The sequence below is a fragment of the Aspergillus alliaceus genome (genome assembly GCF_009176365.1).
Source record: "Aspergillus alliaceus strain CBS 536.65 unplaced genomic scaffold BDW43scaffold_16, whole genome shotgun sequence".
Taxonomy (NCBI): Eukaryota; Fungi; Ascomycota; class Eurotiomycetes; order Eurotiales; family Aspergillaceae; genus Aspergillus; species Aspergillus alliaceus.
The window spans coordinates 112486-135651 of NW_022474699.1; the positions used below are offsets into that span (position 1 = coordinate 112486).

The 23166-nt window shown below is 47.3% G+C and overlaps 7 protein-coding genes across 7 annotated transcripts; 1 reads left to right on the forward strand and 6 right to left on the reverse strand.

Annotated features, from left to right (window-relative positions):
* Positions 1-793: 793 nt before the first annotated feature.
* BDW43DRAFT_273223 (uncharacterized protein) lies at positions 794-1572 on the reverse strand. Its single transcript, XM_032041602.1, has one exon. It carries the CDS (start codon positions 1361-1363, stop codon positions 1130-1132), a length of 234 nt encoding a protein of 77 aa, XP_031901297.1. The 5' UTR covers positions 1364-1572; the 3' UTR covers positions 794-1129.
* Positions 1573-1890: 318 nt separating this feature from the next.
* Positions 1891-2596, reverse strand: BDW43DRAFT_310128 (uncharacterized protein; the record flags this gene model as incomplete). Its single annotated transcript, XM_032046847.1, has 2 exons — positions 1891-2072; positions 2125-2596. 2 exons carry the CDS (start codon positions 2594-2596, stop codon positions 1891-1893), a joined length of 654 nt encoding a protein of 217 aa, XP_031901298.1.
* A 3743-nt stretch (positions 2597-6339) lies between these two features.
* On the forward strand, positions 6340-7728 carry BDW43DRAFT_318801 (MFS general substrate transporter; the record flags this gene model as incomplete). Its single annotated transcript, XM_032048759.1, has 2 exons — positions 6340-6446; positions 6506-7728. 2 exons carry the CDS (start codon positions 6340-6342, stop codon positions 7620-7622), a joined length of 1224 nt encoding a protein of 407 aa, XP_031901299.1. The 3' UTR covers positions 7623-7728.
* A 518-nt stretch (positions 7729-8246) lies between these two features.
* Positions 8247-9391, reverse strand: BDW43DRAFT_273229 (uncharacterized protein). Its single transcript, XM_032041603.1, has 2 exons — positions 9088-9391; positions 8247-9034 (listed from the first exon to the last, which is right to left on the reverse strand). Exons 1-2 carry the CDS (start codon positions 9225-9227, stop codon positions 8692-8694), a joined length of 483 nt encoding a protein of 160 aa, XP_031901300.1. The 5' UTR covers positions 9228-9391; the 3' UTR covers positions 8247-8691.
* A 586-nt stretch (positions 9392-9977) lies between these two features.
* On the reverse strand, positions 9978-10421 carry BDW43DRAFT_299538 (uncharacterized protein; the record flags this gene model as incomplete). The annotated part of the gene is made up of 1 exon (XM_032044736.1): positions 9978-10421. One exon carries the CDS (start codon positions 10419-10421, stop codon positions 9978-9980), a length of 444 nt encoding a protein of 147 aa, XP_031901301.1.
* Positions 10422-12607: 2186 nt separating this feature from the next.
* Positions 12608-14776, reverse strand: BDW43DRAFT_273234 (Zn(II)2Cys6 transcription factor). Its single transcript, XM_032041604.1, has one exon. It carries the CDS (start codon positions 14365-14367, stop codon positions 12793-12795), a length of 1575 nt encoding a protein of 524 aa, XP_031901302.1. The 5' UTR covers positions 14368-14776; the 3' UTR covers positions 12608-12792.
* Positions 14777-19033: 4257 nt separating this feature from the next.
* Positions 19034-20476, reverse strand: BDW43DRAFT_318803 (mercuric reductase; the record flags this gene model as incomplete). The annotated part of the gene is made up of 1 exon (XM_032048760.1): positions 19034-20476. The coding sequence occupies one exon, from the start codon at positions 20474-20476 to the stop codon at positions 19034-19036; it is 1443 nt and encodes a 480-aa protein (XP_031901303.1).
* Positions 20477-23166: the final 2690 nt, after the last annotated feature.

The window sequence follows — 23166 nt, forward strand, 5'->3', positions numbered from 1 at the left end:
AACAGCACCGATAGTCCATAGTTAAGCAAACAGAAAATGGCTGCAATGCTGAGGTAAACGATCATATTCCCCCCCCCCTCCCCCAAGGCCCACCGCATATGGCAAACGAAGACTACAGTCACCACTCGAAAGACATGGCAACATGATGAGAGAATCCTGCGGTTTGATACTAGTGATTTGTCGAACCCTTGGACCGTTCACCACGAAGTTTCGTCCACTCTTGAGCAACCCAAAAAGTGATTCATCGAGAGCTTAGCCCACCTGTAGATCATCCGAGAAGTGGGTAGCGATAGACATTATTTGCTGATCGAACAGAAGGAGATCCGGGCGCTGGATTTCCTCGTCAATATAAATATTTGCTTGGCTTTGGAATTAACTTCTTCGTGGAATACGGCAAGTGATATTCTATGGACGGCGAACACGTGTATCAGTACCACGATTGGGCATATCGCCGCGACGCAAGAATATCACGCACTATCTTTGGGGTCTCGCCGTGGCGTCTTGTCGGTAAGGGGTGGGCTGGCCAGTAGTGATGCTGTGGGAATGAGGGGAAAATATGGGACTAGACTTGATGTGGAATTTCTGGCGGAAGATCGCCAGGCTACGGGCTTGAAGATAGAGCATTCCTCAGATTGACGTGTAATACCTTGAGGACTCAGCCTCACAGTAAGGGGTTGATGGATGGCAGTTAAATGCTTGATTGACTTTGGTTTGGTTAGGGTATGGAGCGTGTGTGCAAAAGAAATGTTAACATGTCTTTCACTTATCTAGGAAGGAGGGGCAGACAAACAAACCAAGGCAATCTTTTTGCGAAATTGAATGACCACAAACATATAAACAGTAACACAGAGCATGCTTGCCATTTCATCACTGATATTGGTATGGGTATATCTCAAGTTAACGACTTTGAAAAAAAAAAAAAAAACAAATCACAGGATAAATCAATCAGCCGGATATCTAATATGAGGTCCACCGGAAACGACTTTACCCCAGATGCCTAAGCCAGCCGAGACCCTCCCAGTCACAGTAGCGTAGAAGGTCCACAGCCAACGAACTGATCGACATGATGCAATATTATTCCGACCGGGTGAAGGTTTATGACCACGCGAATTTATCTGAAAGAACAAGCTCAGTGGGGGTCCCACGGAACTAAGGGAGAGTACCTACCCGTTGGCGTTCTCGCTCGAAAGCGCGTATAATGATCGATGGCCAAGGTCCCAATAAAACTAACGAAAAACGGGAGAGAAACAAGGATGGCGAACACTAGGACCTGACGGAGCAGCTGAGGGGGCACCAACGAGGAAGCTTCAAAAAGAAGAAGAGAAAGGACAAATGTAATGGTGAAGACTAGTGTGGATTTCATCCTGGAGATCGAAAGCGCTTGGATATCAAAAGGAGAGACAGAGTTGCTACCAGAGTAGTTTGTGATCTTCGGAGGGGTAGGGTCTAATTTACCTGGACCGACTTATAAATTGAAGAAATGGAATCGGAGAGGGAGGATATCATGCTATGCATCACGGGGCATCCTCTTAGGCTCTCTCAGGAATAAAATGACCTCTGCGGGGATCCAACAATATTCGTAGTCTTAAAAGTCCCGAACCAGGGTCTGACATGACTTAGGGCTGACATTGGACTAATTTGGGTGCTTCCCGCGAATGGGTCCAAAAGTGGTAAGCACTACGCTAGGCTGCTTCTTATCAGCCCTTCTAAGATAAAAATCGAAAGGATTCTCCTGAAAAATTCAGTAGGAGGAATAAACGAGACATCCACTTTGGGGGCCAAGAGCTACCTTTATCCGCCCAGACCGAAAATCCACTACCGCAATGCCCCAACATGACGACACTGACGAACAGGTCAAGCACTGGCGTTACCAATCTGGGGAAAGAGATACTAGGTCTCTTGGTCTCTGTTGACAGCCATATGGAAACTTTGCTCCCGGCAGAATCGGGTTGAGACGCGAACGATCGAAAGCGCGACCATCAGCACCGTCAAGCAAAGCGAACACATCAAAATGACATTGTGAGACCACCGGACTTGGATTTTCCAGATAACGCAGACCGTAATCATGAGGACTAGCCCACCTGTTAGCACTGCGAGTATGCATCACCGTTCTGGCATACGTACTCAGTAAAGCACCGAGGGTATCTTGGGACATGAGCACAATCGACTCTATGATAAGGGAACTATTCATCATCAGTAACTCTGACTTTTGCGGAAAAAAGTGATGGCTTTCATTCTCGCGGATCGAAGATATAAGGACAGTCGATGAGATAAACGTGACCACATAGGTTAGAACAGCGACCGTATACACGCCACCAGTAGATCTGCCAGGCCAGATTCGGTCGGACAGCTCTCCAAAGAAAGGGAGAGAGCTCAGATTATCGGCACTGGAAGCACACCACGTCGTTGTGAGGTGGATGCTCCTCCACACGTAGTACTGATGGGATATGTCTTCCCAATCGGGCGGAGGATCCATCTCTTTTACACCCATCTGTAGAGCGTTGACGAGGTACATGCAAACGATTACTTCTCGATACATGATGGTAATGCTTAGGAGTAGGAAGCCGAGAGTCACTACTAGAAACCCATCGTCCATCGAGAACGCCTGCCTCTGCAGGGTGGCCCAATCTCACTCATGCCGAAAGGCTGGGGAGAAGTTGCACTGCATCGGTAGGGGCTGTGGGTACAAGTACCCTAAAGCGGGTAGTAGGGAATACTCTCCGTAGAGGATCAGCCTGTGTCATATCATCGGTGATTTTCCCTCCGCAGTACTTTTCCCTTGTCGTAGTGCTTTTGACTTTCAGCCGCCAGGCACCCTCATCTGAAGGTCTTACCTCCAGATCGTAGCTCAGTTAGTGGTTGGGAGGACAAGGACACGACAAGGATGAGAAAATGACCTCTCACTCCCTTGGGTCTTCTTCCCCTTAGATATTTTCCTTCTTTTTCCGCCCATTCCGTTTGCTTTTCCTTGGTACGTCAAGTACTGAAAACCATAGAAATCCTGAATAGCGAATGGCCTCAACTTGTAGGCCACATTGCCGTGTAAATGGCTGCGGTCTACCGGAGCTCGTTCTTCTACAAGATGGTGGAAGTACGTCTCTATATTCCCGTCTCAAAAGCAAGCAATGGTACGTAGGGGGTTTTTTGTTAACCATGTTCCTAGTTTGCCCACACGGATAATGATAGATTCAATGCTATGTGATTCTTGCTGGTTTTCTAAACAGAACCGTTGACAGGGTCCTAAAAAAACACCACAACAGGGGTTCTTTCAACAATACACTTTACCAACGTCCAGAATATATATTTCATACAGCACAGTGATACCCTTCAAACAATCGTAGACACACGAGGTAATCTCAAATATCCAACCTTTGAGAATTTTAATTGCTTCGTCTAAGTCTAAACCTGGGCCACAAGCAAAAGAAATCGAATCGCTATCGCACCCCTCGGGGAGTTGAGACAGTGTATGTTTGCAGTGCTTACTCGTTAATAAAAGCTTGACCTTGCAGGTAGTACACTGAACCAGACTATTTACATCCTCAATGCATGATAGGCCAGAAACCGCGTGGGCAGTAATATATACCAGGTCGGCCCCTGATATAGGTAAATGCATGAGGTAAACCTTCTTACCGCCTGCATCTTGTGAGCTTATTTATTTAACCGACTTTATATACCAACACACGCCATCCATCCTAGCCCCACCACCATCCGGCGAGCTGTACATAACCGCCGAAACATTATGCGTTGCTCCGAGACAGTCGTAGATGCTATCTTTCGTATCCTTGGTCACGTTACAGTATTACCCAGCGTTGGTTCGGGATGCCGTATGGAAGGACACTTCCTTGACAACAGGAGTGTCGTGTTGGTCATGTTGTATCTCTCTGGCTGGTAGTGGGGAAGTGTGCAGTAGTAGCCGGTAAGCCTGTTTGGGTGGACCGGGTTTGGTCGAGACATTCAGGGGGGATGCTGGAGGCGTTCATTTTGGATTGGAACCGGTAATTTGTGGGATGTGAGCTTATGGTGTAAACCAGATTAATTGGTGATCAGAGAGGGTTCGGTATATCGTTTTTAAATACTTTTAGAAGGGTGAGATTTTAGTCTCCTGATCCACTTCCATGCGGATGATCCGCTTTATATAATACTTGGCTTCTGGAGATCGACAAAGCAATTCCGGTTAGGAGGTGACATCATATGATCTGAGTTGCCTGGCGACTTACTAAAAGATAGGAAGGTGTAGTGCAGGCCACTGTGTACGAATAAACGACCAGAATGAAGGGCTGTACAGAGTATGCTCTATGGTCTTCCTGCTACCTGCGCCCCTACATTGGGGGCTAAGGCTGATAGGGCTTAAGAATGAGAAATGTGTTGCACCATGCGTAAATGGGGATGGCTTGGGGAGAAGGATCCAGAAAGGAATCACCGATAGGAGAGAGTGGATAATTGCTTTAGACGAATGCATTTCGAATGTGGTTTTCGCTCATATGGCAGTGCAATTGTATGCTTGTATTTTATAAACTATATTGATAGGGCTAAAGAATGGCATAGTCGATATATGGCCAACCAACGGGGGATCAAGTTTCAATTCCATTTGTTGCATCTGGGGCAAAGAGTGCACGAGAGGGAAAATACCACACTCCTGTATTTTGATTGAGGTTGGGAGCCGAAGTTCCAGATCGAGGTTGGTCCAATTCTCCCATTGTTGGGCACTGCCGTTGGACAATGCCTTGTCATATCCATGCTACACACTGGGAATAAATAGAACAATGTAACGTGGTCACATATATCATATGACTGGTTAGCGATTAGATACAGTAAAACCATACTGATACGTATGAACACAGCTCTTTTGAGTGTTCGAAATATCCTGAATTCTTGTGAGCTTCAGCTCTTCAGTCCGAAGAATATGAATACCTCGCGACGTTGGGACTAGCACTAATAAAAATAGCGAGGTTACAAATCTAGTAGAGCAGCTAGTAACAACTGAACAGGATAGAAGATGTATCAAGACACATATAATAGGCCGCAGTGCTTGGGAGAGTTGTCTCTTTAGCCCAGGGACATGGTGCCTGTGGGCTAAAGGGGCTCACCCAGCTCAGACAAGTAGGCGTAAATAGATAGGGTATAAGATTGGGCAAGTGAAATTGACACTGTATCCCTACTCTTATAGGGTTATAACGATCTCATTTTTCTCATAACTTCCATGTCATAATTATAATTGAACACGGCCCTCTGACCACTCCACTTCTGTTGGCTTGTTTTGGGGTTTGCTTTCGTTTGCTTAAGAAGCTGTTTGAGAATAAATTGATCAACGAGAGCAATACAGGTAATCTGAATAATAGTGATATTATTGCCTAGTCTCTAAAGACTGAATTCATTCTGGATGTTAGATACCAGTGTCCGATGTGCGAGCTGGTGTTGTTGAAGCATAACCATTCGGATATTTTTTTGTTCTAATGCCGCGAGGACCCTTGCTCTGAGTAGGTGCCTACGGAGTACACTATTCCAAGCTCCAACGCATGCAGAGCGATTACCTGTTCGCACTCACATCTTGAATAGTTAGTGAGGGTGTGTTGAGAATTTTAGGTATATTTCTTGGCATGGATATTCATTTCCTTCTGTTGATCGATCATAGCGTGTATGCTCATAGGTAGGCAATTGGGTATTAGAGTCAGCAAGCAATCTTGCGGGGACATGTAGCTGTTTACCCATCCTCATTTTCCAATATGATACAATTATTCCATCCGCAGTCTGAATCAAGCTGTATTTGGGTATATGATTTCCCTGAACAGCCTGTATAGGTGATACTTGGCGGCACTAAATATTGATAGTGTTCGTTTGCAGAGCCTGTAAAGTGCACACTACTTTACTGACAGCTAAACTGTGATAGTCTACACTGTGCAACTGTTTCATCCACATAGTACGCGGTCTAGAATCGGCCCTGTCTCTATTCCTATATCAAAAGAAAATATATTGCTAAAGACCAAGAAATCCATAGCCTGGAAGTGAAAGTTCCAAATTCTTTATATAGATATTGAATTCTGTCATCAGACGAACCAAGATCGGATGTATGAGCTCTTCTGGACTTATCTGACCCGGGCAGAGATTAATTGGCCAAAGCCGAGTGCCGAAGCCGAAGCCGGGCACAGAACGCCCCGCGCCCTTCACTATATATGAAAATGGGTTTTACCTAGATGGCCGCATTCCAGTTAGAAAAACGAATTTTACGATTAGACTGAGACCTGCTCTTATATCTGAGTGTTTTGGGCCTGTAGACACATAAAAATGGGGACTTTCGGAGAAACCAGCTCATGCAAAGCAGCAACAGAGCCAGACGAGGAAATGACCTTTCCTACAATAGCCGAAACAGCGTACGATACACCACCCAATGGTGGCTTTCAAGCTTGGCTACAGGTGGCAGGGTCCTTTTTGATATTTTTCAATTCATGGTGCTTAAACTCCTCTTTTACATTTATCGCAATTGACTAATAAAATCTTCGCGATATAGGGGAACAGTCAATGCATTCGGCGCCTTCCAAGCGTACTACGAGAGTGGGCTGCTGAAGGATCAATCAAGCTCCGACATTTCCTGGATTGGAGCTATACAGGCATTCCTACTGCTCCTGGTCGGTGTCGTCACAGGTCCGCTCTATGACTCCGGCTATTTCCGTACCCTAGTCATCACAGGATCCTTTTTAGTCATGTGTGGATTCATGGCTTTAAGCGTATGTACACAATACTGGCAGGTTCTCCTAGCCCAAGCCATCTGTGTCGGCCTGGGTAATGGGTGTCTATACATCCCATCCGTGGCCATCATCCCGCAGTACTTCTCGTCTCGCAAGGCCATTGCCCTCGCGATTGGCGCATCAGGAAGTAGCTTTGGAGGAGTGATATACCCAATTGCCTTCCGCGAGCTCCAACCACGAATCGGGTTCCCTTGGGCAACCAGGGTACTCGGGTTCCTAGTGTTAGCAACAACTCTAGTCCCGATCACTCTCATGCGTGTTCGCCAAGCACCGAAGCAAAAGCGCGTCTTGACTGAGGTCTCAGCGTTTAAAGAGCCCCCATATGCCTTGTTTTGCGCGGCAATGTTCTTTGGCTACATTGGCTTCTTCAATCCGATCTTCTACATTGAGTCATACGCCCTCCATAATAACACAACGGGGGCCGAGTTGGGATTTTATCTCGTCGCTATACTCAACGCTGCCTCTATTCCAGGTCGCATAGTCCCCGGACTGTTGAATAAATACCTGGGCTCTCTGAACATCCTTCTCGGCAGTGCGTTTATCAGCGCCACTCTATCGTTCTGCTGGATTGCAATCCATAATCAAGGCGGCCTGATCTCACTGGCTGTACTTTACGGTTTCTTCTCCGGTGCCTTCGTCTCCCTTCCCGCAGTTGCTTTGACAACACTTACACCAGATCTTAGAACGCTGGGAACACGAATTGGGATGTGCACCGTGTGTAGTGGGTTGGGATCGCTGTGCGGTTCGCCGGTTGCGGGTGCGATCCTGGACCGCAGTGGGTCTTACCTTGGGGTTCAGTTGTATTCCGGTCTTACCACTGGCATAACAGGTGTTTTGCTTTTGTTTGCAAGTTTCTTTAAGAAGAGTGACAGTAGATAACCTGTCCCGGTTAGTTGGACTCCGGAAAGCCGAATCTAAGCGCCGACAACCCTAACACCCTTTGTTGGAAGCGGAATGGATACCGACATGCCCAAGGGATTCGTCTATGCGCCAAGTGAATTCAGAACGTCAATAATAGAGAGCGATATGTGTGGAGACACATACTCTGTCAGTCATCATCTGTCTGGCCTGTTCTTAGGGAACCTGGGCGCCAGTTTCATTCGGTTATAGCATCCGAGACCATCGCCGATGCCCAGAAATTACCATTCCGGATGCAAAAACAGGCCTACTGTTAACTGAAGCAGATTAATATATATACAACTTTTTTTTGTTTTGGAAATAGTGTCTGATATAGATGCGTATCAGCTGAAAATGAATCTATATACCAAGGGAACAGCTCAAAGAGCCAGTCGACTAGTCCGACGTCGTATCACGCATTTACCATCTAGAGTTCTTTAAGACCAATTGACCTATCTCTCCACAGCAGCACTTCAATCCATCGATTCCTCTACCAAACCATACTACTTACTATAACAGCCCCCCCAAACCGACCCCCAAAACCGCCACAAAAACTACCCACCCATCCACAACCCCCCGCACTGCCAACGACTCCTCCCTTTCCCCCCCAAACACCCCATTCAAAGAATTATTCCCAAACCCAACCGTCGGACTCCACGCCGGTTGACCCCCTCGCCCCAAAACATCCGAATGAACCCCATCAACTTGCCCTAGAAACTCAACCTCCCCCCGCCCATAAACCGTATCGTTCTTACTATTCATCAAGAACCACGCCTCGAACGAAAAGCTCGCAGTCTGGTTATCGAACATCAGGCTGACCTGGGGGTCCGTAATGGGAATGTGGCCGGGGTTGTAGTTGCTTCGATCTAGGAAACTGAGCCCCCACCATGTTTCTTCGGGGTTGTCGCAGGAGGGAAGGTTCTGGGAGATGGATGTGACGCCGCCGTTGGTTTTGTTGGATGAGCCTGTTATCTTGTAAGGGGGGCCGGTGGGGTTGGTGAGGGAGAGGTTAAAGTAAGGCCTGTGGATGGACCGGCTAGGGGTTTCGTGGCTATATATGTAGAGTGCATAGTGAGAGATTTTGTGGTTGGAGGGTGATGAGAGGTTTCTTATGAGAACGGGGGAGGACGTACCTGATGGAGAGAAATTGCCATTGGAGATGCTTGCTTTCGTCGCCGGAGGCTAAGTTGTTGACGAAATCGAAGTCTGTTAATGCGGATTTGAGAGCGATGCGCACTGGATTCTTGCTGTCGTCGTCTGGGGATGGTTTAGTGACAGCTAGGATGGACTTGGATGTGAATGATGTGGCTTCGCTGCGGAAGGTACGGCATAGCGAGTCGCCTTGGTTGTCCATGAGGTATTCTAGGTGGAATGTTGTTGTGCCATTGTAGTAGCTGTGATTTCTTGATTAGTAAATGTTCAGTTCTAGGGTTACTGAATAGCTTACGATCCAACCCAAGGGTACAGGTAATATGACAAACCCGTTAAGTTCTTAAGGCGCTCATTGGATCCGGGGACAAATGACGTATCCTGATATCCCAGCGTCTGCAAGGGAAGGAGTGTCCATAATAGAAAGATGTAGTTCATTATTCATCCAGTCGTACCTTTTGGCTTACCTTCGTACCAGGGAGATCGCATGGGAATCTGGGAGACGACCAGCACATTGGAAAGACAAAAATTATGACTGCCGAACTTTACCCTATCACACGGACGTAGGTATCTCGTGTTTTGACTTGGCATATCAATCTAATGGACCGCCGTGGAAGATTTGAGAGATTGCGGCAGGTCTTTCTGGAAGGAAAGACAAAGAAACTCTGCGCTAAGATGCTAGTTCCTTGGCTTTACCCCTCTTGAAAACTTTACCTTCCAGAGCCGCTCAGTTTCCTTTTGGGGAGCTTCTGAAGCTATTCAGGTTACTTCAATCTACAGCGGTCCCTAATATCACAAATATCGCAAAGACAAAGACATTGCTTCCTCGATAGAGGTAAGGCAAGGTCACTCAGCCAAAGTCTGAATCTGCATTTTATTTTGTCACAAGATGAAGGCTCTTCCACCGTATACTTGCTCACATTGGACCCCACTACAGTTGATGGAACAGCTGGCATGTCATCATTATTGCCTACAGATCGAAAGCACGTTTCAAAGTACCTACTTATGCCAAGATACTAAAATAGCACCTAGAAAGAGCGGGTTAAGCCCTAGACATGAACATGACTCGACTCCAATACTCGGTAGAAATTCAGCTATATGATCTCAATCCTCCCTCTAATTCCACCACAATCACCGCCCATAACTCCAACCCACTTATCCTCCTCCAAATGCCAAGTTCTCTAGCCTCTAGTTACAAGGAAAAACATACTCCGACTTATAATCAATAAACAAATCCTTCGAGCTCTTCCCCATCTTCGCCGTAACAGGCGCGCAAGCAAAGTTCTTAATATAGATGGGTCCCGCATACTGACTGAAGCTGCCGGAGTCCTTGTCGCAGTTTTTCTTATCCCACTGGCATACGTTCACGTACATGTACCGCGACGCACCGACATTATTGTCGAGGAAGACACACCCCTTGTCTTTCCCGATGTAGGAGTAGAGGGTTGCCAGTCGCATTTTGGGGTCTGTGCCCTTGGGGAGAGGGATGGCTTGGCTGAGTTCGTAGCCGGAGCCGCAGATGGTGGTTGCGCGGGCTTCGAGCGTGGCTTCGTCGGTATCTCGGGTGTTTAGATCTTGGGCGAGGGCGATGGTAGTAGTGGTGAGGAGAGTGAGGATGTTGAGGAGCTTCATTTTGGTTGCAGGATAGCGCTTTGAAGGTTTCGAAGTAGGGTTCAGGGCAATTGGGTGAGACTGTCCGACTGTCTGGGAAGTTGACGAGGGTGAGCGTGTTTGCGTTGCGAAAAGCAAGTTGAGTAAAATCCGGGGTTCATGTCTCGTGAAATACCCGAGATTGCCAGAGGACTTTACAGGTGACACTATCCCAAACACGAGGCCTAGAGGGTGATCTGCAGCTAAGTCCCGGAACAATACATATTATTGGATTAGAAGCCTTCTCCATACGGGAGGGATCGTCCTGGTGCCACTTATCTTTCCTATTTGAGCAAGTCGGGTTCGTATCGGAAAATTGGCATATTGTGAGAAATCTATATATGTGTATTAAGGGGCCGAATGCGGTGAATGCCGAGCAAGCTAGAACATGAATCTGTTAATAATGACTATCATATCACCATATTTGTAAACGATACAACTGCATATAAAAGGTTGGAACAAGGCTCTGCGTGAAGCATGGTTTCGGAGCCGGCCATTAATAGATGAGATCGCCGTCCATAGTCTAATCATCATTTTCTGTGCTCGACCAGATTAGACCAGATCAGACCGAGGAACAGCTTTCGCGCTATGGTTCCGAAGGATAGCGTCGAAAACTTTGCCCTATTGACTCACGAAAGATATGTACAGGTGTACACTGACAGCACTTTTCGGCACCTCTACCGTGGTAAGTGATCTAGTATGGCACTATATAAGATGCTCCTGCTCACCAAGCACATAGACCCCATAGCATGCCAAGTGAACTGTGGACATTAGAGTCCAGATGTATTTTAACGTGATTAAGACACACAAAACCCACTACCCGCATGTCTCGGGGACGAAGAAGTCTGCTAAGAGACAGAGTTTCCAATAGACAACAAAGTGCTTCGGAGTGTATTTATCAAATAAATACATGTCTACTTTGGCGAATGTTCCAACGGTTTCAACAAGTGAGGCTCGATCTCTTCTCTTGCCACACAGAACAGTCTCTTACGGCTGACCGACACCTACTGAGTAACAAGGATAGTCTCCTCTACTCTCCCCAGTATACCGGAGCCTGGGGGCTATAAACTTCCAAAACGCCTCGACAAACGAGCGATATAATGTAAGTCAGCCAGCTGCGATCATTTTTGGTCCTCACCACATTGGGTAGGGCGAAGAATAAGCCTCAGATCCTACTGGTTCTCTAAATCATGAGCCGTACCTTCAAATGTAACATTCTGGTGGAGCTTGGGATATGGTTGCTTTTTTCGACACCTTGACTCTGACGTCAGCACTCTTCCTTGAGAGTGGCGAGTACTTTGTATATTTTGGGAGACTACACGGCCAGAGAAGAGAAAGCAATTGCACCAATTCTACCTATGTGGCATACCGTGAAGCAAATAAACACCGGATGGTACAACCCCCCGAGATTCCAATGTGGTCAAGTAGTATCTTCGGCAGACAAGCTTCGATCGTGCCTGGTGCGCCATTCCCTTGATTTAGTCAAATATTCTTCTTCTTTCAGACGGCTTATGATGCATGGTTTCGATAGTCCAGGCGGCCACAACGGAGCGCGAGACATTTGGCCTCCAGGGCGGATCCTTCATAGAAAAGAGGAAAGATGATTATGACTACGGAGTAGTCATGTTTAAGATGGGAGTGTTCATGGGGTATAAATACCCCGGACAGTCCTTGTCGACTTTGTCAAGCTCGCAAATCTGTGATTTTTAGCTTTGAGGAGTGACTCATTGACAATACTTTAGCGACATATTCAATACATTCAAATCATAAGCCTTACCTATCTATAACTTATGATTAAACTTGCAGCTCTCTCTTTAGCTGTGCTGGCTACTCTGGCCCCCTTGGCTGCCGCAAACAATTGCAAGACCGGCCTCAACTACTGCGGGTACAACCTTCTTGGTATTGGTACGCAAAGCCCCATCTATAACAAACAATGCCTCCCATTCTCCGCGACAACTAGGTATATTGATATAGGCGCGTGGAACAGGGAACTACGGCGCCCAAGTGAACGGCGCTTTGAAGGTAGCACATCAACCCACTGATGATGCACATACTCGTGAATCTCTCTTCCTTTGCAATGGAGGCTGGGGCTGTTGTATTAAGTTTGCCTGTATGAAGACTTTACGCGAATATGGTCTTCATGAATTCAGCTTTATGTTTCGGTACTACTTGGCCCATACTAGGTCTCTATTCTGTCGACATCAACAATCTGCGTTGAACGCATTGCACTATGGTATTGCGATATATAGTAGCATGTTATCTGTGTATGAGCTTAAGCAGCGTTCTAACTGTAATTAGAAACAATTTTATCTACAAACAGTGGGCCTCCCATAACGTATATACAACGATCCGTCTAAGGTTGCGGAGGCTTATACTGTCCAGCCATGATCTTGAACAATCGCACACAAGACCACGACTCGCTGCACTTAACCGAGCCGACAAGCTCTAGTGGAGAATGTTTCCCGTCACCTACTCCTTTCCCCATTGCTCTAACCGCATTGCGCTGACCTTGCTTAATCTTCACCATGAGCCGTTTGAAGGATAGCCGCTCGCCCGATATTGTAGTCAATGTGGGCTTTGGATTATCCTGGCCCCTTCTTCCTCCGCTTTCGGCCAATAGCTCTAGCTTTAGGGTCTCTAAGGAGACATGAACAAACCAATTCGAGTCGAAGGGCCCTTCTCGATGAGGCCAGGACTGCAGAAGCTCTATGGCCCGCCATCGAAGGCTGCGGTCACGACAGGCCATTGCCGTGCGAAATAATATCGGAATGACGCCAACGTTGAGACTAATGCCCGGACGCTCGGTGAAGTCTTCTATTACTTTGGCTGCGGCTAGTAGGATCATCTCGTAATCGGTTGTGTAATAATCGTACGCGGTCGGATCCCCAGCGAGGAGACAGGTCTTCAAAGACAGGGCTAAGCCAAGCTGTTGGAGATAGAGTAGATTCGCGCCTCGCTGCTCCTTTCGACTGAGACGGGCATATGAAGTGCGGTAGAAGCGCTCGAATAGGTCCATGTATTTGTTCAATATGGCGAACGCTGCGAGTTGTCTCGACTGGAGCACGTCATAGTTGGACTTGATGTACGAGGCAGACAGACCGATGCAGGGTCCAGTAAACCGATAGACGGCGTGAAGTGGGATATTGTAAGCCTGACGGGCCTCGTACAAATTATAGAACTCTATATTATACTTTCCGTCATCGATAGGTAGAAGGGAATCCTCAAACCCGAAGAGCGTTGACTGGATGCCCAAGTGGTAGAAGGCTTCGACCAAGCTCCGATCGATGGGTCCCTCTCGGGGCGTCGTGGAGACCAGAGCCCTTTCGGCCTTCTCTTCCCCTAAAATCCTCAGACCGCTGCTAAGGTGTTTGAAGGCAGCGTCGTACTGTCCCTGGAGCAAGTCCGACACAACAAATAGCAAACAGCAAACCAGAATGACGGGACGCAGGCGCGGATCATGGGATAACCGTCGTTGAGTTAAGAAGGTAAACGCACGGCCCAGTTGTGCGAGGGCGAACATATTCCGCGTGTTGTACAAATTCCGCACGAGCAGCGACATCCCTTCCGTCTCGGAATTTTGATGGATGGCACCAAGGGCCACCACAGCATGGTAAACCGCTGGCTCGGACTGGCTCATCTGGAGGATCAGTCTCTGCCATAGTAATGAATCGTAAAATTGGAGAATTGTGGGAACGGTGCGATGCTGGAAATATGATAGGCATTGTCGCTCATCCGAGGTCATTGCCCAGGGTGGCTCTGGTGTAATGGCCAGGACCCCGGGCGAAGTGGTTCCGTCTGCCCTGGCCTTCCTGCGACGAGGCAGCCGATGGAGGTCATAGCCATCACAGACTCTGCCGGTCGAGGTGCAGTTTCGGCACGCATTCGGAGTTTCATCACATTTAATACGGCGGGCTCTACGACTGACCATTAGTCGTGAATCGTTGGTTTACCCTCGGCAACTCACCTGCAGGAGCGGCATCCGCTCCTGGACTTTTTCCCCACAGCGCGGGGATGACTGGGAGCCATCAGTACGGGGGTGAAGGTAGCGCCAGCAGTATTAAGCTCTTATCAACACCAACGGACTGAGGGATCCACGTGGCAGTAGGGCTTGGCATAGACGTTTGGCGGGGTAGAGAGAGAAAACTCCTTGGGTTCGGGCGCCTGATGTCCACGCTTCGATGGGGTTTTAGGGTAAGTTTATACTTCCGGCTGAGAATCCCACATTGTACTTTCTCTCACCTGCATTTGTTAGGAACTCGACGAACTAGTGGCTGTGCAGCGTTGGTTGGAAAAAAGGGGAAGCCGATGGTTGCGCCAACGAGAAGGCCGGGATAAAGATTGATTGACTTGGCACGGCTAGTGGAGAAAGAGAAGTACGAGAAATGTTCTCATACAGTTTAATAGTCATACGTTCGGATCGGTGAACATTTACAAATCTCTCTCTTACCCGTCACGAACATCCTCTATTGTCTTACGACTGATCGGCCTGGGGTAAGACTTGATCTAGCAATCCAATCTCTATCACCGTGAGGTTTCAGTCAGAGAACCATTTGTTCTTCGTCTCTTGATACCGTCTTTGGCTTGTCCACAGGACCCCCTCCCATGATCTACCGAGGCTTGTACCTTTAACCAGTCCGAATAATATGGTAAGTTGATAACAAGCCAACGAGAAGATCAATCTATCCCCTGTCAAACGTCTTTTGGTCTCCACTGTGGTGCGTTTGAACGGGGGACATCTTAGCGGCTTCTCCAATCCGAGCGCCGAGCCGTTCGATCGTCTGTTTTGGATAGTGCTTACGCATACCGTTTCTTGGAAACTTGGGTTATAGAGTATAATAGCCTTGTTAAGAAATTCAAATCAAATACCCTTATAGTTTACCCAATATCCGGCTGCACGCCCTATTGGTGTTTAAATAGATCCGGAAGATCTCGTGCCTTATAGCAGCCCTTTGCGCCATAGCCGACGTAAATTACTGTGTTTTCGAACGATCTCGACTCATCAACCTTGAAAGCCGTGCACGGTAGACTGTCTGGACCCCGTTCCCACGTCGCAGGGTCCAAACCTTGTAGGAGCGCTCAACCGTGCGGTTCCTATACTGCTGGTTACCTGTGCCGATTCCGAAGCTAAATAACTTTTGTAAGCCGGCGTTCTTTATCTGCACAATCCAGCCCACATTCGTAAATTTGGAGGGAATTCCCTGCCGAGTCCAGGTACTCTGTACAAGAAGCACAGCAATATAAATAGATAGGCTTTTGGTCTCGACTCAAAGTACGATCAAGTGGTTCCCAACTCGAAGCGTTCTAGTATAGGTATGAACGATACACTCAACTGCTCCTAGTACTGGCTAACTATTCAGAAGTCTGCGGGTCCTTCTGTCGTGGCCTGCCAGCTTACAAGTCCTCAGCGGAGCTTGATGCCTTCCTACATACTGTCCGAAAGTGCTGGAAGTCAAGGGCTGTATGCTCATGGATAGAGAAGAGCACGGTAATCAAAGCACACCCAGAGGACTCATTGTATCGTCAAGGGTTTCACGTTCAATGATCCCATAGCCCTGCTTGCACAATGGAATGTTCACGATCAGACTTCCCAGACGTCTATCAGTTGACAGATGGCCATACAAGGGCTGCATGTACGTCGGGCCATTTGCCTTCTAGGTTCCTGAGCTTCAAAGCTATGCTTCCCTAACATCATCCAGAATCTCTGCGGATTCTGAATCAGACTCCAGCAGCAGCGACGGGTCCTTTAAATCTCTTAGAAGGCATTATTTGGTATGGCTCTGCGCCTAAACCCCGGTATTACTGTCTGTCATTAAGGTCAAATGTAGATGGTGGCTTGCTGGGTTTGACGGTGACTTCTAGCGACTGCTCCCCAACATTATCCCGGCAAATAAATCTTTCGCGTTTCCCTCTCCAGGGTTTACTCCCCATTAGATTTAACACATCTAGCCATAGACTCCTGAAGAACTGAACAGATTCTACACAAATAGAAAGGTTGAAGCATCATTTCGATAAAGCAGCACTGTTTACAACTGGAAAATTGGGCCGTCCGAGCTAACATTAGGTATGACAAGATACAACGCACAGTCATAATTTGTTACGGACTTAGTGGAATTGTCATCAAGCAGGTAAGAGAAGGACATGTGACTACACACGAAGGGGATATTGCTAAGTGTCGCAAAGCCTTTGATAATTGCCAGTCAGCCGCAACGCTACTAGGGTTCCATCACATGTTCACATCTGGTTTGTTCTGGCCTTTTACCTCCATAGTCTCGCCATTGAGCGCTCGTCGTAGATATTCGTATCAACGCCACATCGGGTTCACGAGGGCCCCTCTGCTCTCCAGGTCCTCATCCGGACTCATACCAAAAGATATCACAATACCTGGAACCTGGTTGAATGAACTCATCACTTACATTGATCTCATCTCAATCAAGTTTAGCTCCATCAGGCAATTATATAATATCTCAAATCGTGTTGCATCACATCAAACTACAATGGTAAATAAGTTACAATGACTCATGCCCCGCCTGTCTCACACGGTGACTCGAGACACTAATATAACATGTGAGCTACGATTTCCAAGCCAATCACTGGGTTGTTGTGGATATAAAAGATGGAAATATAGGGTTGGGATGCCCCTTGACTGCTGAAGCCATATACGGCAATACCGCGGATCTCACCCGCCCATAAATCCTTAACTCCGTCGCTTGTACGGAATGGTACACCACCCTTTGTTCCGTAGTATCCTTGTCTCCAATTAATGGTACGCTTAAAATGAGCCAATTGGCTCCAGATTGTACTTTTGGATTTTGCGCGTATTTAGATTGCCTTGACCGCCTCATGTGGTCCTGGTTGTCGCTGCCCAAGCAGAATATGAAGGCAAATGCGACACCTCATTACTTTGGCTCAGAGATTCAGACTCGGAGATGACTAGGAAAGCACATATACGGAAACCTTGAGTTTGATAGACGCCACATTCGCCTTCGACCCGACTTTTTTAATTCAAGGGCCTATCAGTCAGCAGCCAGGTCTTCCATGGTACATGCACTTAAAGGAATAGATGTGAAGCCTTCGGTCGGGGAGTGTAGTAGTGTTATTCCTGACGATGTTACAGAAGTGGCCTCTATCATGGGCTATGAGGAAGTCAGCGCATGGAGGCCTATCGAGTATACCATGGATCAGGAAGTAACCGTTTGCTACCCACTCTTTGGGAGCGCCTGGAGTCTGAGAGAAGGATCACTCCATTCTTGCATCAACCCCAGTTTAGGCTCAATTAGGTCTCCGACTAGACAACGCAGTAGAGCAACAAGTCTCTTGAGTATCGGACAAGCAATTAGAAGTAGCTAGTGGCTCTCATCGATAGGACTTGTTGACCTATGGGTAGGACGACACTCGGCCCAGCCTGCAGAAAACGCTGTGAGGAACTCTGGCGTGGCACGCAGCCATCAAGCAAGAGACCTGCTTCTGGGTTCGTCTCAAAGCGGCAAAACCACCGCCGTAAACGCGGTAAACCTCCTCGCTGGGTCTCCAGCAGACACTTCTCGATTGGTACATTTCAGACGTACTATCCTAGCGTCAGTCAACTATCAAATATGCTGACTGTTGGACCAAGGAGTACGGGTTTTGCCTGGCAGTATTCATGCTTACAGTATCACGGTCATGCTGAAAATCTGCTTTTCGAACGCTCAGCAATTTGAGACATCTCTCACACATTCAATAAGACAGAGACAAGTCAGCATGGACAAGATGTACAGCAACATGGTGTCTATATTAAAGTATATACAGAAAAGTGGGACTCCTGGAAGAAATGAGAGACGAATATCTGGATGATGGGACTGAAGAGTACGTAACTTGTGCCTCAAGTCTCTATCAATAATCTAACAGGCCAAGTAGTTTAGAAAAACGCAATTGACCGCATCCTAGAATTAGGTTACGTGCCCATAGGGATCGCTATGACAGAGTATACCAACGGGCAGTCGGAGGCAATCTTCTGTGATCCCTCGGGAAGCCGTGGTGAAAGGAAAAAAGATTGGATCAAAGTTTTTGAGGGAGCAACAAAATTTCTATACTTTGTCGTTGCGGAAGACGAGGGCACTAATCATCTGGCGGAAGGAATGACTTGTGTTCGACGCCATGTGCTCAGTCCGATGGCTCAACGATGTGGAGATAATTCTATTTATTAATATGATGGATAAGTTAAAACACAAACTGAAGAGCGTGCCATTTGACTCCACGGCCTTTGAGACCTGGGGCCCTTTTAGTGGAGAACTCCGAACTCTAGACGATGTCAGGGTATATCTTTGAGACACTTTCTCAACTGTCGCTAAAAGGTCAGCGCGTTCTATCATTGTCAATTATACAGGCTTGATATGACTCGAAGAAGTTGGCAATACTGTCTTGTCTTATGCTACGTCTGTATGATATGATACGGTATGCATTGAGGTGAACACATATACAAAAGCACCTTCGGGCCTGAACAAGCGCAAAGCTCCCTTATTGCCCAGCTATAGATGTACACCATATCAACTAATATACTAAGCACATGAAAGGACAACAAATTAGCCTTGGATGACTAAAGCTTCAAAAAGATAAATCTATTTTAAAAAGCCCCACAGGTTGTTCAGACTTTCTGCATATGCCGGATGCGCAAAAACAGCATCCTGTAGTTTCTGGTACGGAAGTTTTGCTATCATAGCCATCTGGACGATACTCATCACCTCTCCACCCTCTGTACCGAGGCATGTAAACCCCAGAATCTGTCCACTTTCGGCGTCAATGACTGCTTTCATCATGCCTCGCGCTTCATCCGTCTCTAATGCTCGGGCGACATAGCTCATCGGCATTACTGCTGTTGTGATTTTCAACCCTGGATACCGGTCTCGTGCCTCCTTCTCATGCAACCCAATGTGGCCCAGTTGAGGGTCTGTGTATACCACATAGGGCACGAGTCGGTCCTTGATGGAGGGTCTTGCATGTGAAATTGGTTCTGACACTAGAGAAGCTTTCAGAATGCGGGAATCATCGTATGATATATGAGTGAATGCGGGAGGGCCCTTCACATCACCTAAGGCGTAGATCGAAGGAACTGACGTCTCCAAGTATTCATTACACTTGATGTACCCTTTCTGATCGGTTTCTATTCCCGCAGCCTTGGTATTTAGGACATCCGTGTTAGGTATCCTGCCGGCAGCGAAAAGAATATGCGTAACACCGGGGATAGTCTCGTTCCCAGTTCCGGTTTTGATGGACAGGCTGAATGCCTTCTCAGGGGAAGGTGATACCTCGGTGGGCGTTGCCTCCAAGTGAACAGATACCCCTTCGGTCTGGAGGATATCCATGAGCTCGTCCGCCAATTCTTTGTCTTCACGGGACAGCAGCTGCGCTCCGCGATGCACAATAGTCACCTTCTTCGACCCGAGCCTGGCGAAGAGCTGTCCAAATTCGACTCCAACATACCCGCCCCCAACGACCACTAAATGGTCCGGGAGCTCATCCAACTCCTGAATAGACGTGGAGTCTAAGATCCGTTCCTTCCTAACCATATCCAACCCCTTAAGACTGGGGGGAGCAGGTCGGCAACCAACATTAACAATAACTATCTCTCCTTGGAGCAACTTCTCACTTCCATCCGACATAACCACCTTAACACTTCCTGCATCCTCAAACCTCGCCTCCCCACGGATAACCTCGACCCCAGAAGCGTCCAAACCCCTCTCACTCCCGCCGCGAAAAGAGCTCACAATATCGCGTTTTCGCTTTCTAACCTTACTCATCGAAACCGCAATCTGGTTTCTCGGTCCGCTATGCCCAAATATATGAACACCGTAATCCGGACCCCGACGCGCCAAGTGCGCGACACGACCGGAGGCAATCATGGTTTTCGTGGGCGTACATCCTTCGTTAACGCAACAGCCACCGATATGTTCTTTCTCTATCAGTGCGGTTTTCTTTTTGGCTTCGGCAAATGCCTTTGCGAGGGGAGTGCCGCCTTGGCCTGAGCCGATTATTATTGCGTCGTAGTGTGTAGTGGTTGCCATTGTCCTGGAGAGTAAGTGGCGTAATTGTTGGGTTGCTTTGTCCAGGTGGTGGAGATATATAGACATGACAACTGTGGGTAGATATCGATCGAGAACATATTTTATGGGGCCGCGCTAGAAGAAATAGGTCGGTCAAGGTTGCACCGCATCGAATACATCATCGGTCGCGAGGTGGCGCTTGTTCCGTGGAATGTGTGAACCTTGCTGTACTTTATTCGAGTATGAAATGCGGATGTCAGCCAAAGAACCGCTGCGATAGGACAGCCACGTTGAGTAGTACGTGAAACACCCTCCTGGCTCTATGTGTTTACTGTCTCTGCATTATGTTAATCTAGTATATTGATTTGGACTACAGAGCATGGGTATTTATTCTTTTTCCGTGTAGTAGTAGATATTGCTGGAAGGTACATGGGTGAAACTTGTAGAATAGCTTGTAAGATATTCGTATTAAACGATACCAAAAAGATCAGGTTTCGATTCTATCAAAACTATCTCAACGGCCTATCTAGGCGGGAATCGTGAGGCCATTTATATGTGGCCTGATTACCATAGTATTCAACAATCCACGTACTTCCGCAGGTACTCAATTCACCAGGTATATGTCAAGTGTCTGCGAAACTAGGTAATATCTTGGGCGTATTCAATAAAACATATATATTTAAAGATCTCAAGGAAACAACAATTGTAGTACTACCCACGGATATACTGGTAGTTGACTGGACTAGAGCGATTTGACTATTGACTAGGGAAAAATGATTTACCACTAGCAGTTTTGACATGGTCAGCCTCCAAGCTGTACTACGACTAATCTATCTATCTATAACGAGAAACGCCATTACGCTAGAAGTCGCCGTGTTGGAAGTTGGAATATTTCCATGGTGATGCTATTTTGCACTTGTTGTGAGTCACATAACGCATTGGGACTAGACGGGCTAGCAGTAATATGTACCCTTTACAAAACTAGAAGATGAGAAGACAATCTTATGCTGAAAACAAATGCAGGTATGGTGCTCTCCACCTGCTATCACGCAATGGTTGAGCATAACGCTGTAGACTAGTACTGTGAATGTCTAAGTGGGCCGGATGAGGTCCTAACTGGTGCGCTGGCTTTATCTGTCCAGCAGCACCTTTGTTCTAAGTCGTCTCATTGGGCTTTTATACCCTTTGTTCAATATCAGTTAAGGTGATACCTCTTCAGCCTCATAGCTACATATAACCTTTTTCAACTAGGAGCATTGGGTTGGGCAGACGTGTTGAAGCAATACTCACGCCTGTCCAGTCGCGATGAGGAATAGTTATGACCGCATATGTGTCGACCAACAGCTTATAAAGCCTTGAACGATTCCAAAAGGTATGAGTGGTAATATCTGTCAAAAACCACACTGGAGCGGAGAGTACGGCATTCATTTTGGTATAGGATCGGCAGAGCGCAAGTGGCTTCTCTAAATGATCCAGATATCATGGTAAGTGGCTAACAAGCATTATCCCGAAATGAGACAAATCCCGACTAGAACGGCACGTTGGACCTTTTCGGTTCCATTCGGTCATCTACTGCAGGCATCATGTACCATACCGAATTCCCGAAAGATACTACGCGGTGGGAAAACTGCGGGATACGTGGATCTAATACGAGGTGAGTATATTTCATCCAGGGGCGGAAGGCTCTGATGAGAGCTGTTTTTAATGGGGTAGCATGGCGCCATATGCTAAAGCATTGTCCTATGACACAGACTTATGGAATAGTCGCGAAGGATGTTAAAACCGAATGGTGCCTAGAGTTGTGGAATGTCACTGGTATGGGAGCCGGAAGAAACTGCAAATGGCAACTGAGAAGATCATAACAAATGAAGACGATGTTCCCAAGCTTTTAACGGGGCCATCCTGAGAACTATAAACCGGATCAGTGAAATAGGAATCTACAGGGCACGCTTACTGTATATACTGTCACTGTTAATTTTCGTTACGTTGTCCCATATCCAGAAGGACTTTGGATCTATCAAACCGTTGCAATGCACCATTTTCGCAGAATACATTGTTTCAATCGGTACGCTAGGTAGAATAGTTCTACCCAGACATTTCCAAGCGGGATTGTAGGATCTTGAAGAAGGATTTCCCGAAGTTCTCCCGATAGTTGGTTGCATCATTACTCGGGCCCTTTTACCGCATCGATATTAACCCGTGGGGTAAAATGAGTACAGAAACAAAGAACCGGCAGTATCCGGGGAAGGATCCTTGCACTTGCATGCTACAACCAGGGAGGGGTATGCCGATCAACGGTAGTATCGTCGTTAACATAGCCGGATATAGTAAGTCTCAGGTGTCGCCCATCGAACCGGCGGCTTCGGCCGACTTCAGGCAGTTCGTTCGGCTCCCTCGAGGGTATGGACTATATCGCGAGGTATGAGCCGGTGTCCCATATACGGTAATGAGGAATATATATTCCGTCTTCCACGCGAACCGGGGAAGAGTCCACATTGTTTCCCGAGCGTCGCTGCAGAGGTCCGTCTGCCACGGACCGGTCTGCTCCACGATAAATTCTCAAATGTATTGGTCGAGGAGGAATTTAGAGTTTGTAATAGAGTGTGGCTGGCCTGCATCGGTGTCTATGTCTAGCTTTCACCCCGCGGGCTTCCATATTAGCAATTGAACAATGACGCACTACGCCATATGTTGGGACGCATCTCGGATCA

What these genes read in the sequence shown, in the direction of transcription:
- BDW43DRAFT_273229 (XM_032041603.1), bottom strand. Translation starts at nt 9,227, where the DNA reads ATGAACTACATCTTTCTATTATGGACACTCCTTCCCTTGCAGACGCTG. An exon ending in CTGTACCCTTGGGTTGGATC is followed by an intron (nt 9,035 to 9,087) that starts GTAAGCTATTCA and finishes AAGAAATCACAG; the next exon opens with CTACTACAATGGCACAACAA.
- BDW43DRAFT_273223 (XM_032041602.1), bottom strand. Translation starts at nt 1,363, where the DNA reads ATGAAATCCACACTAGTCTTCACCATTACATTTGTCCTTTCTCTTCTT.
- BDW43DRAFT_273234 (XM_032041604.1), bottom strand. Translation starts at nt 14,367, where the DNA reads ATGGTCAGTCGTAGAGCCCGCCGTATTAAATGTGATGAAACTCCGAAT.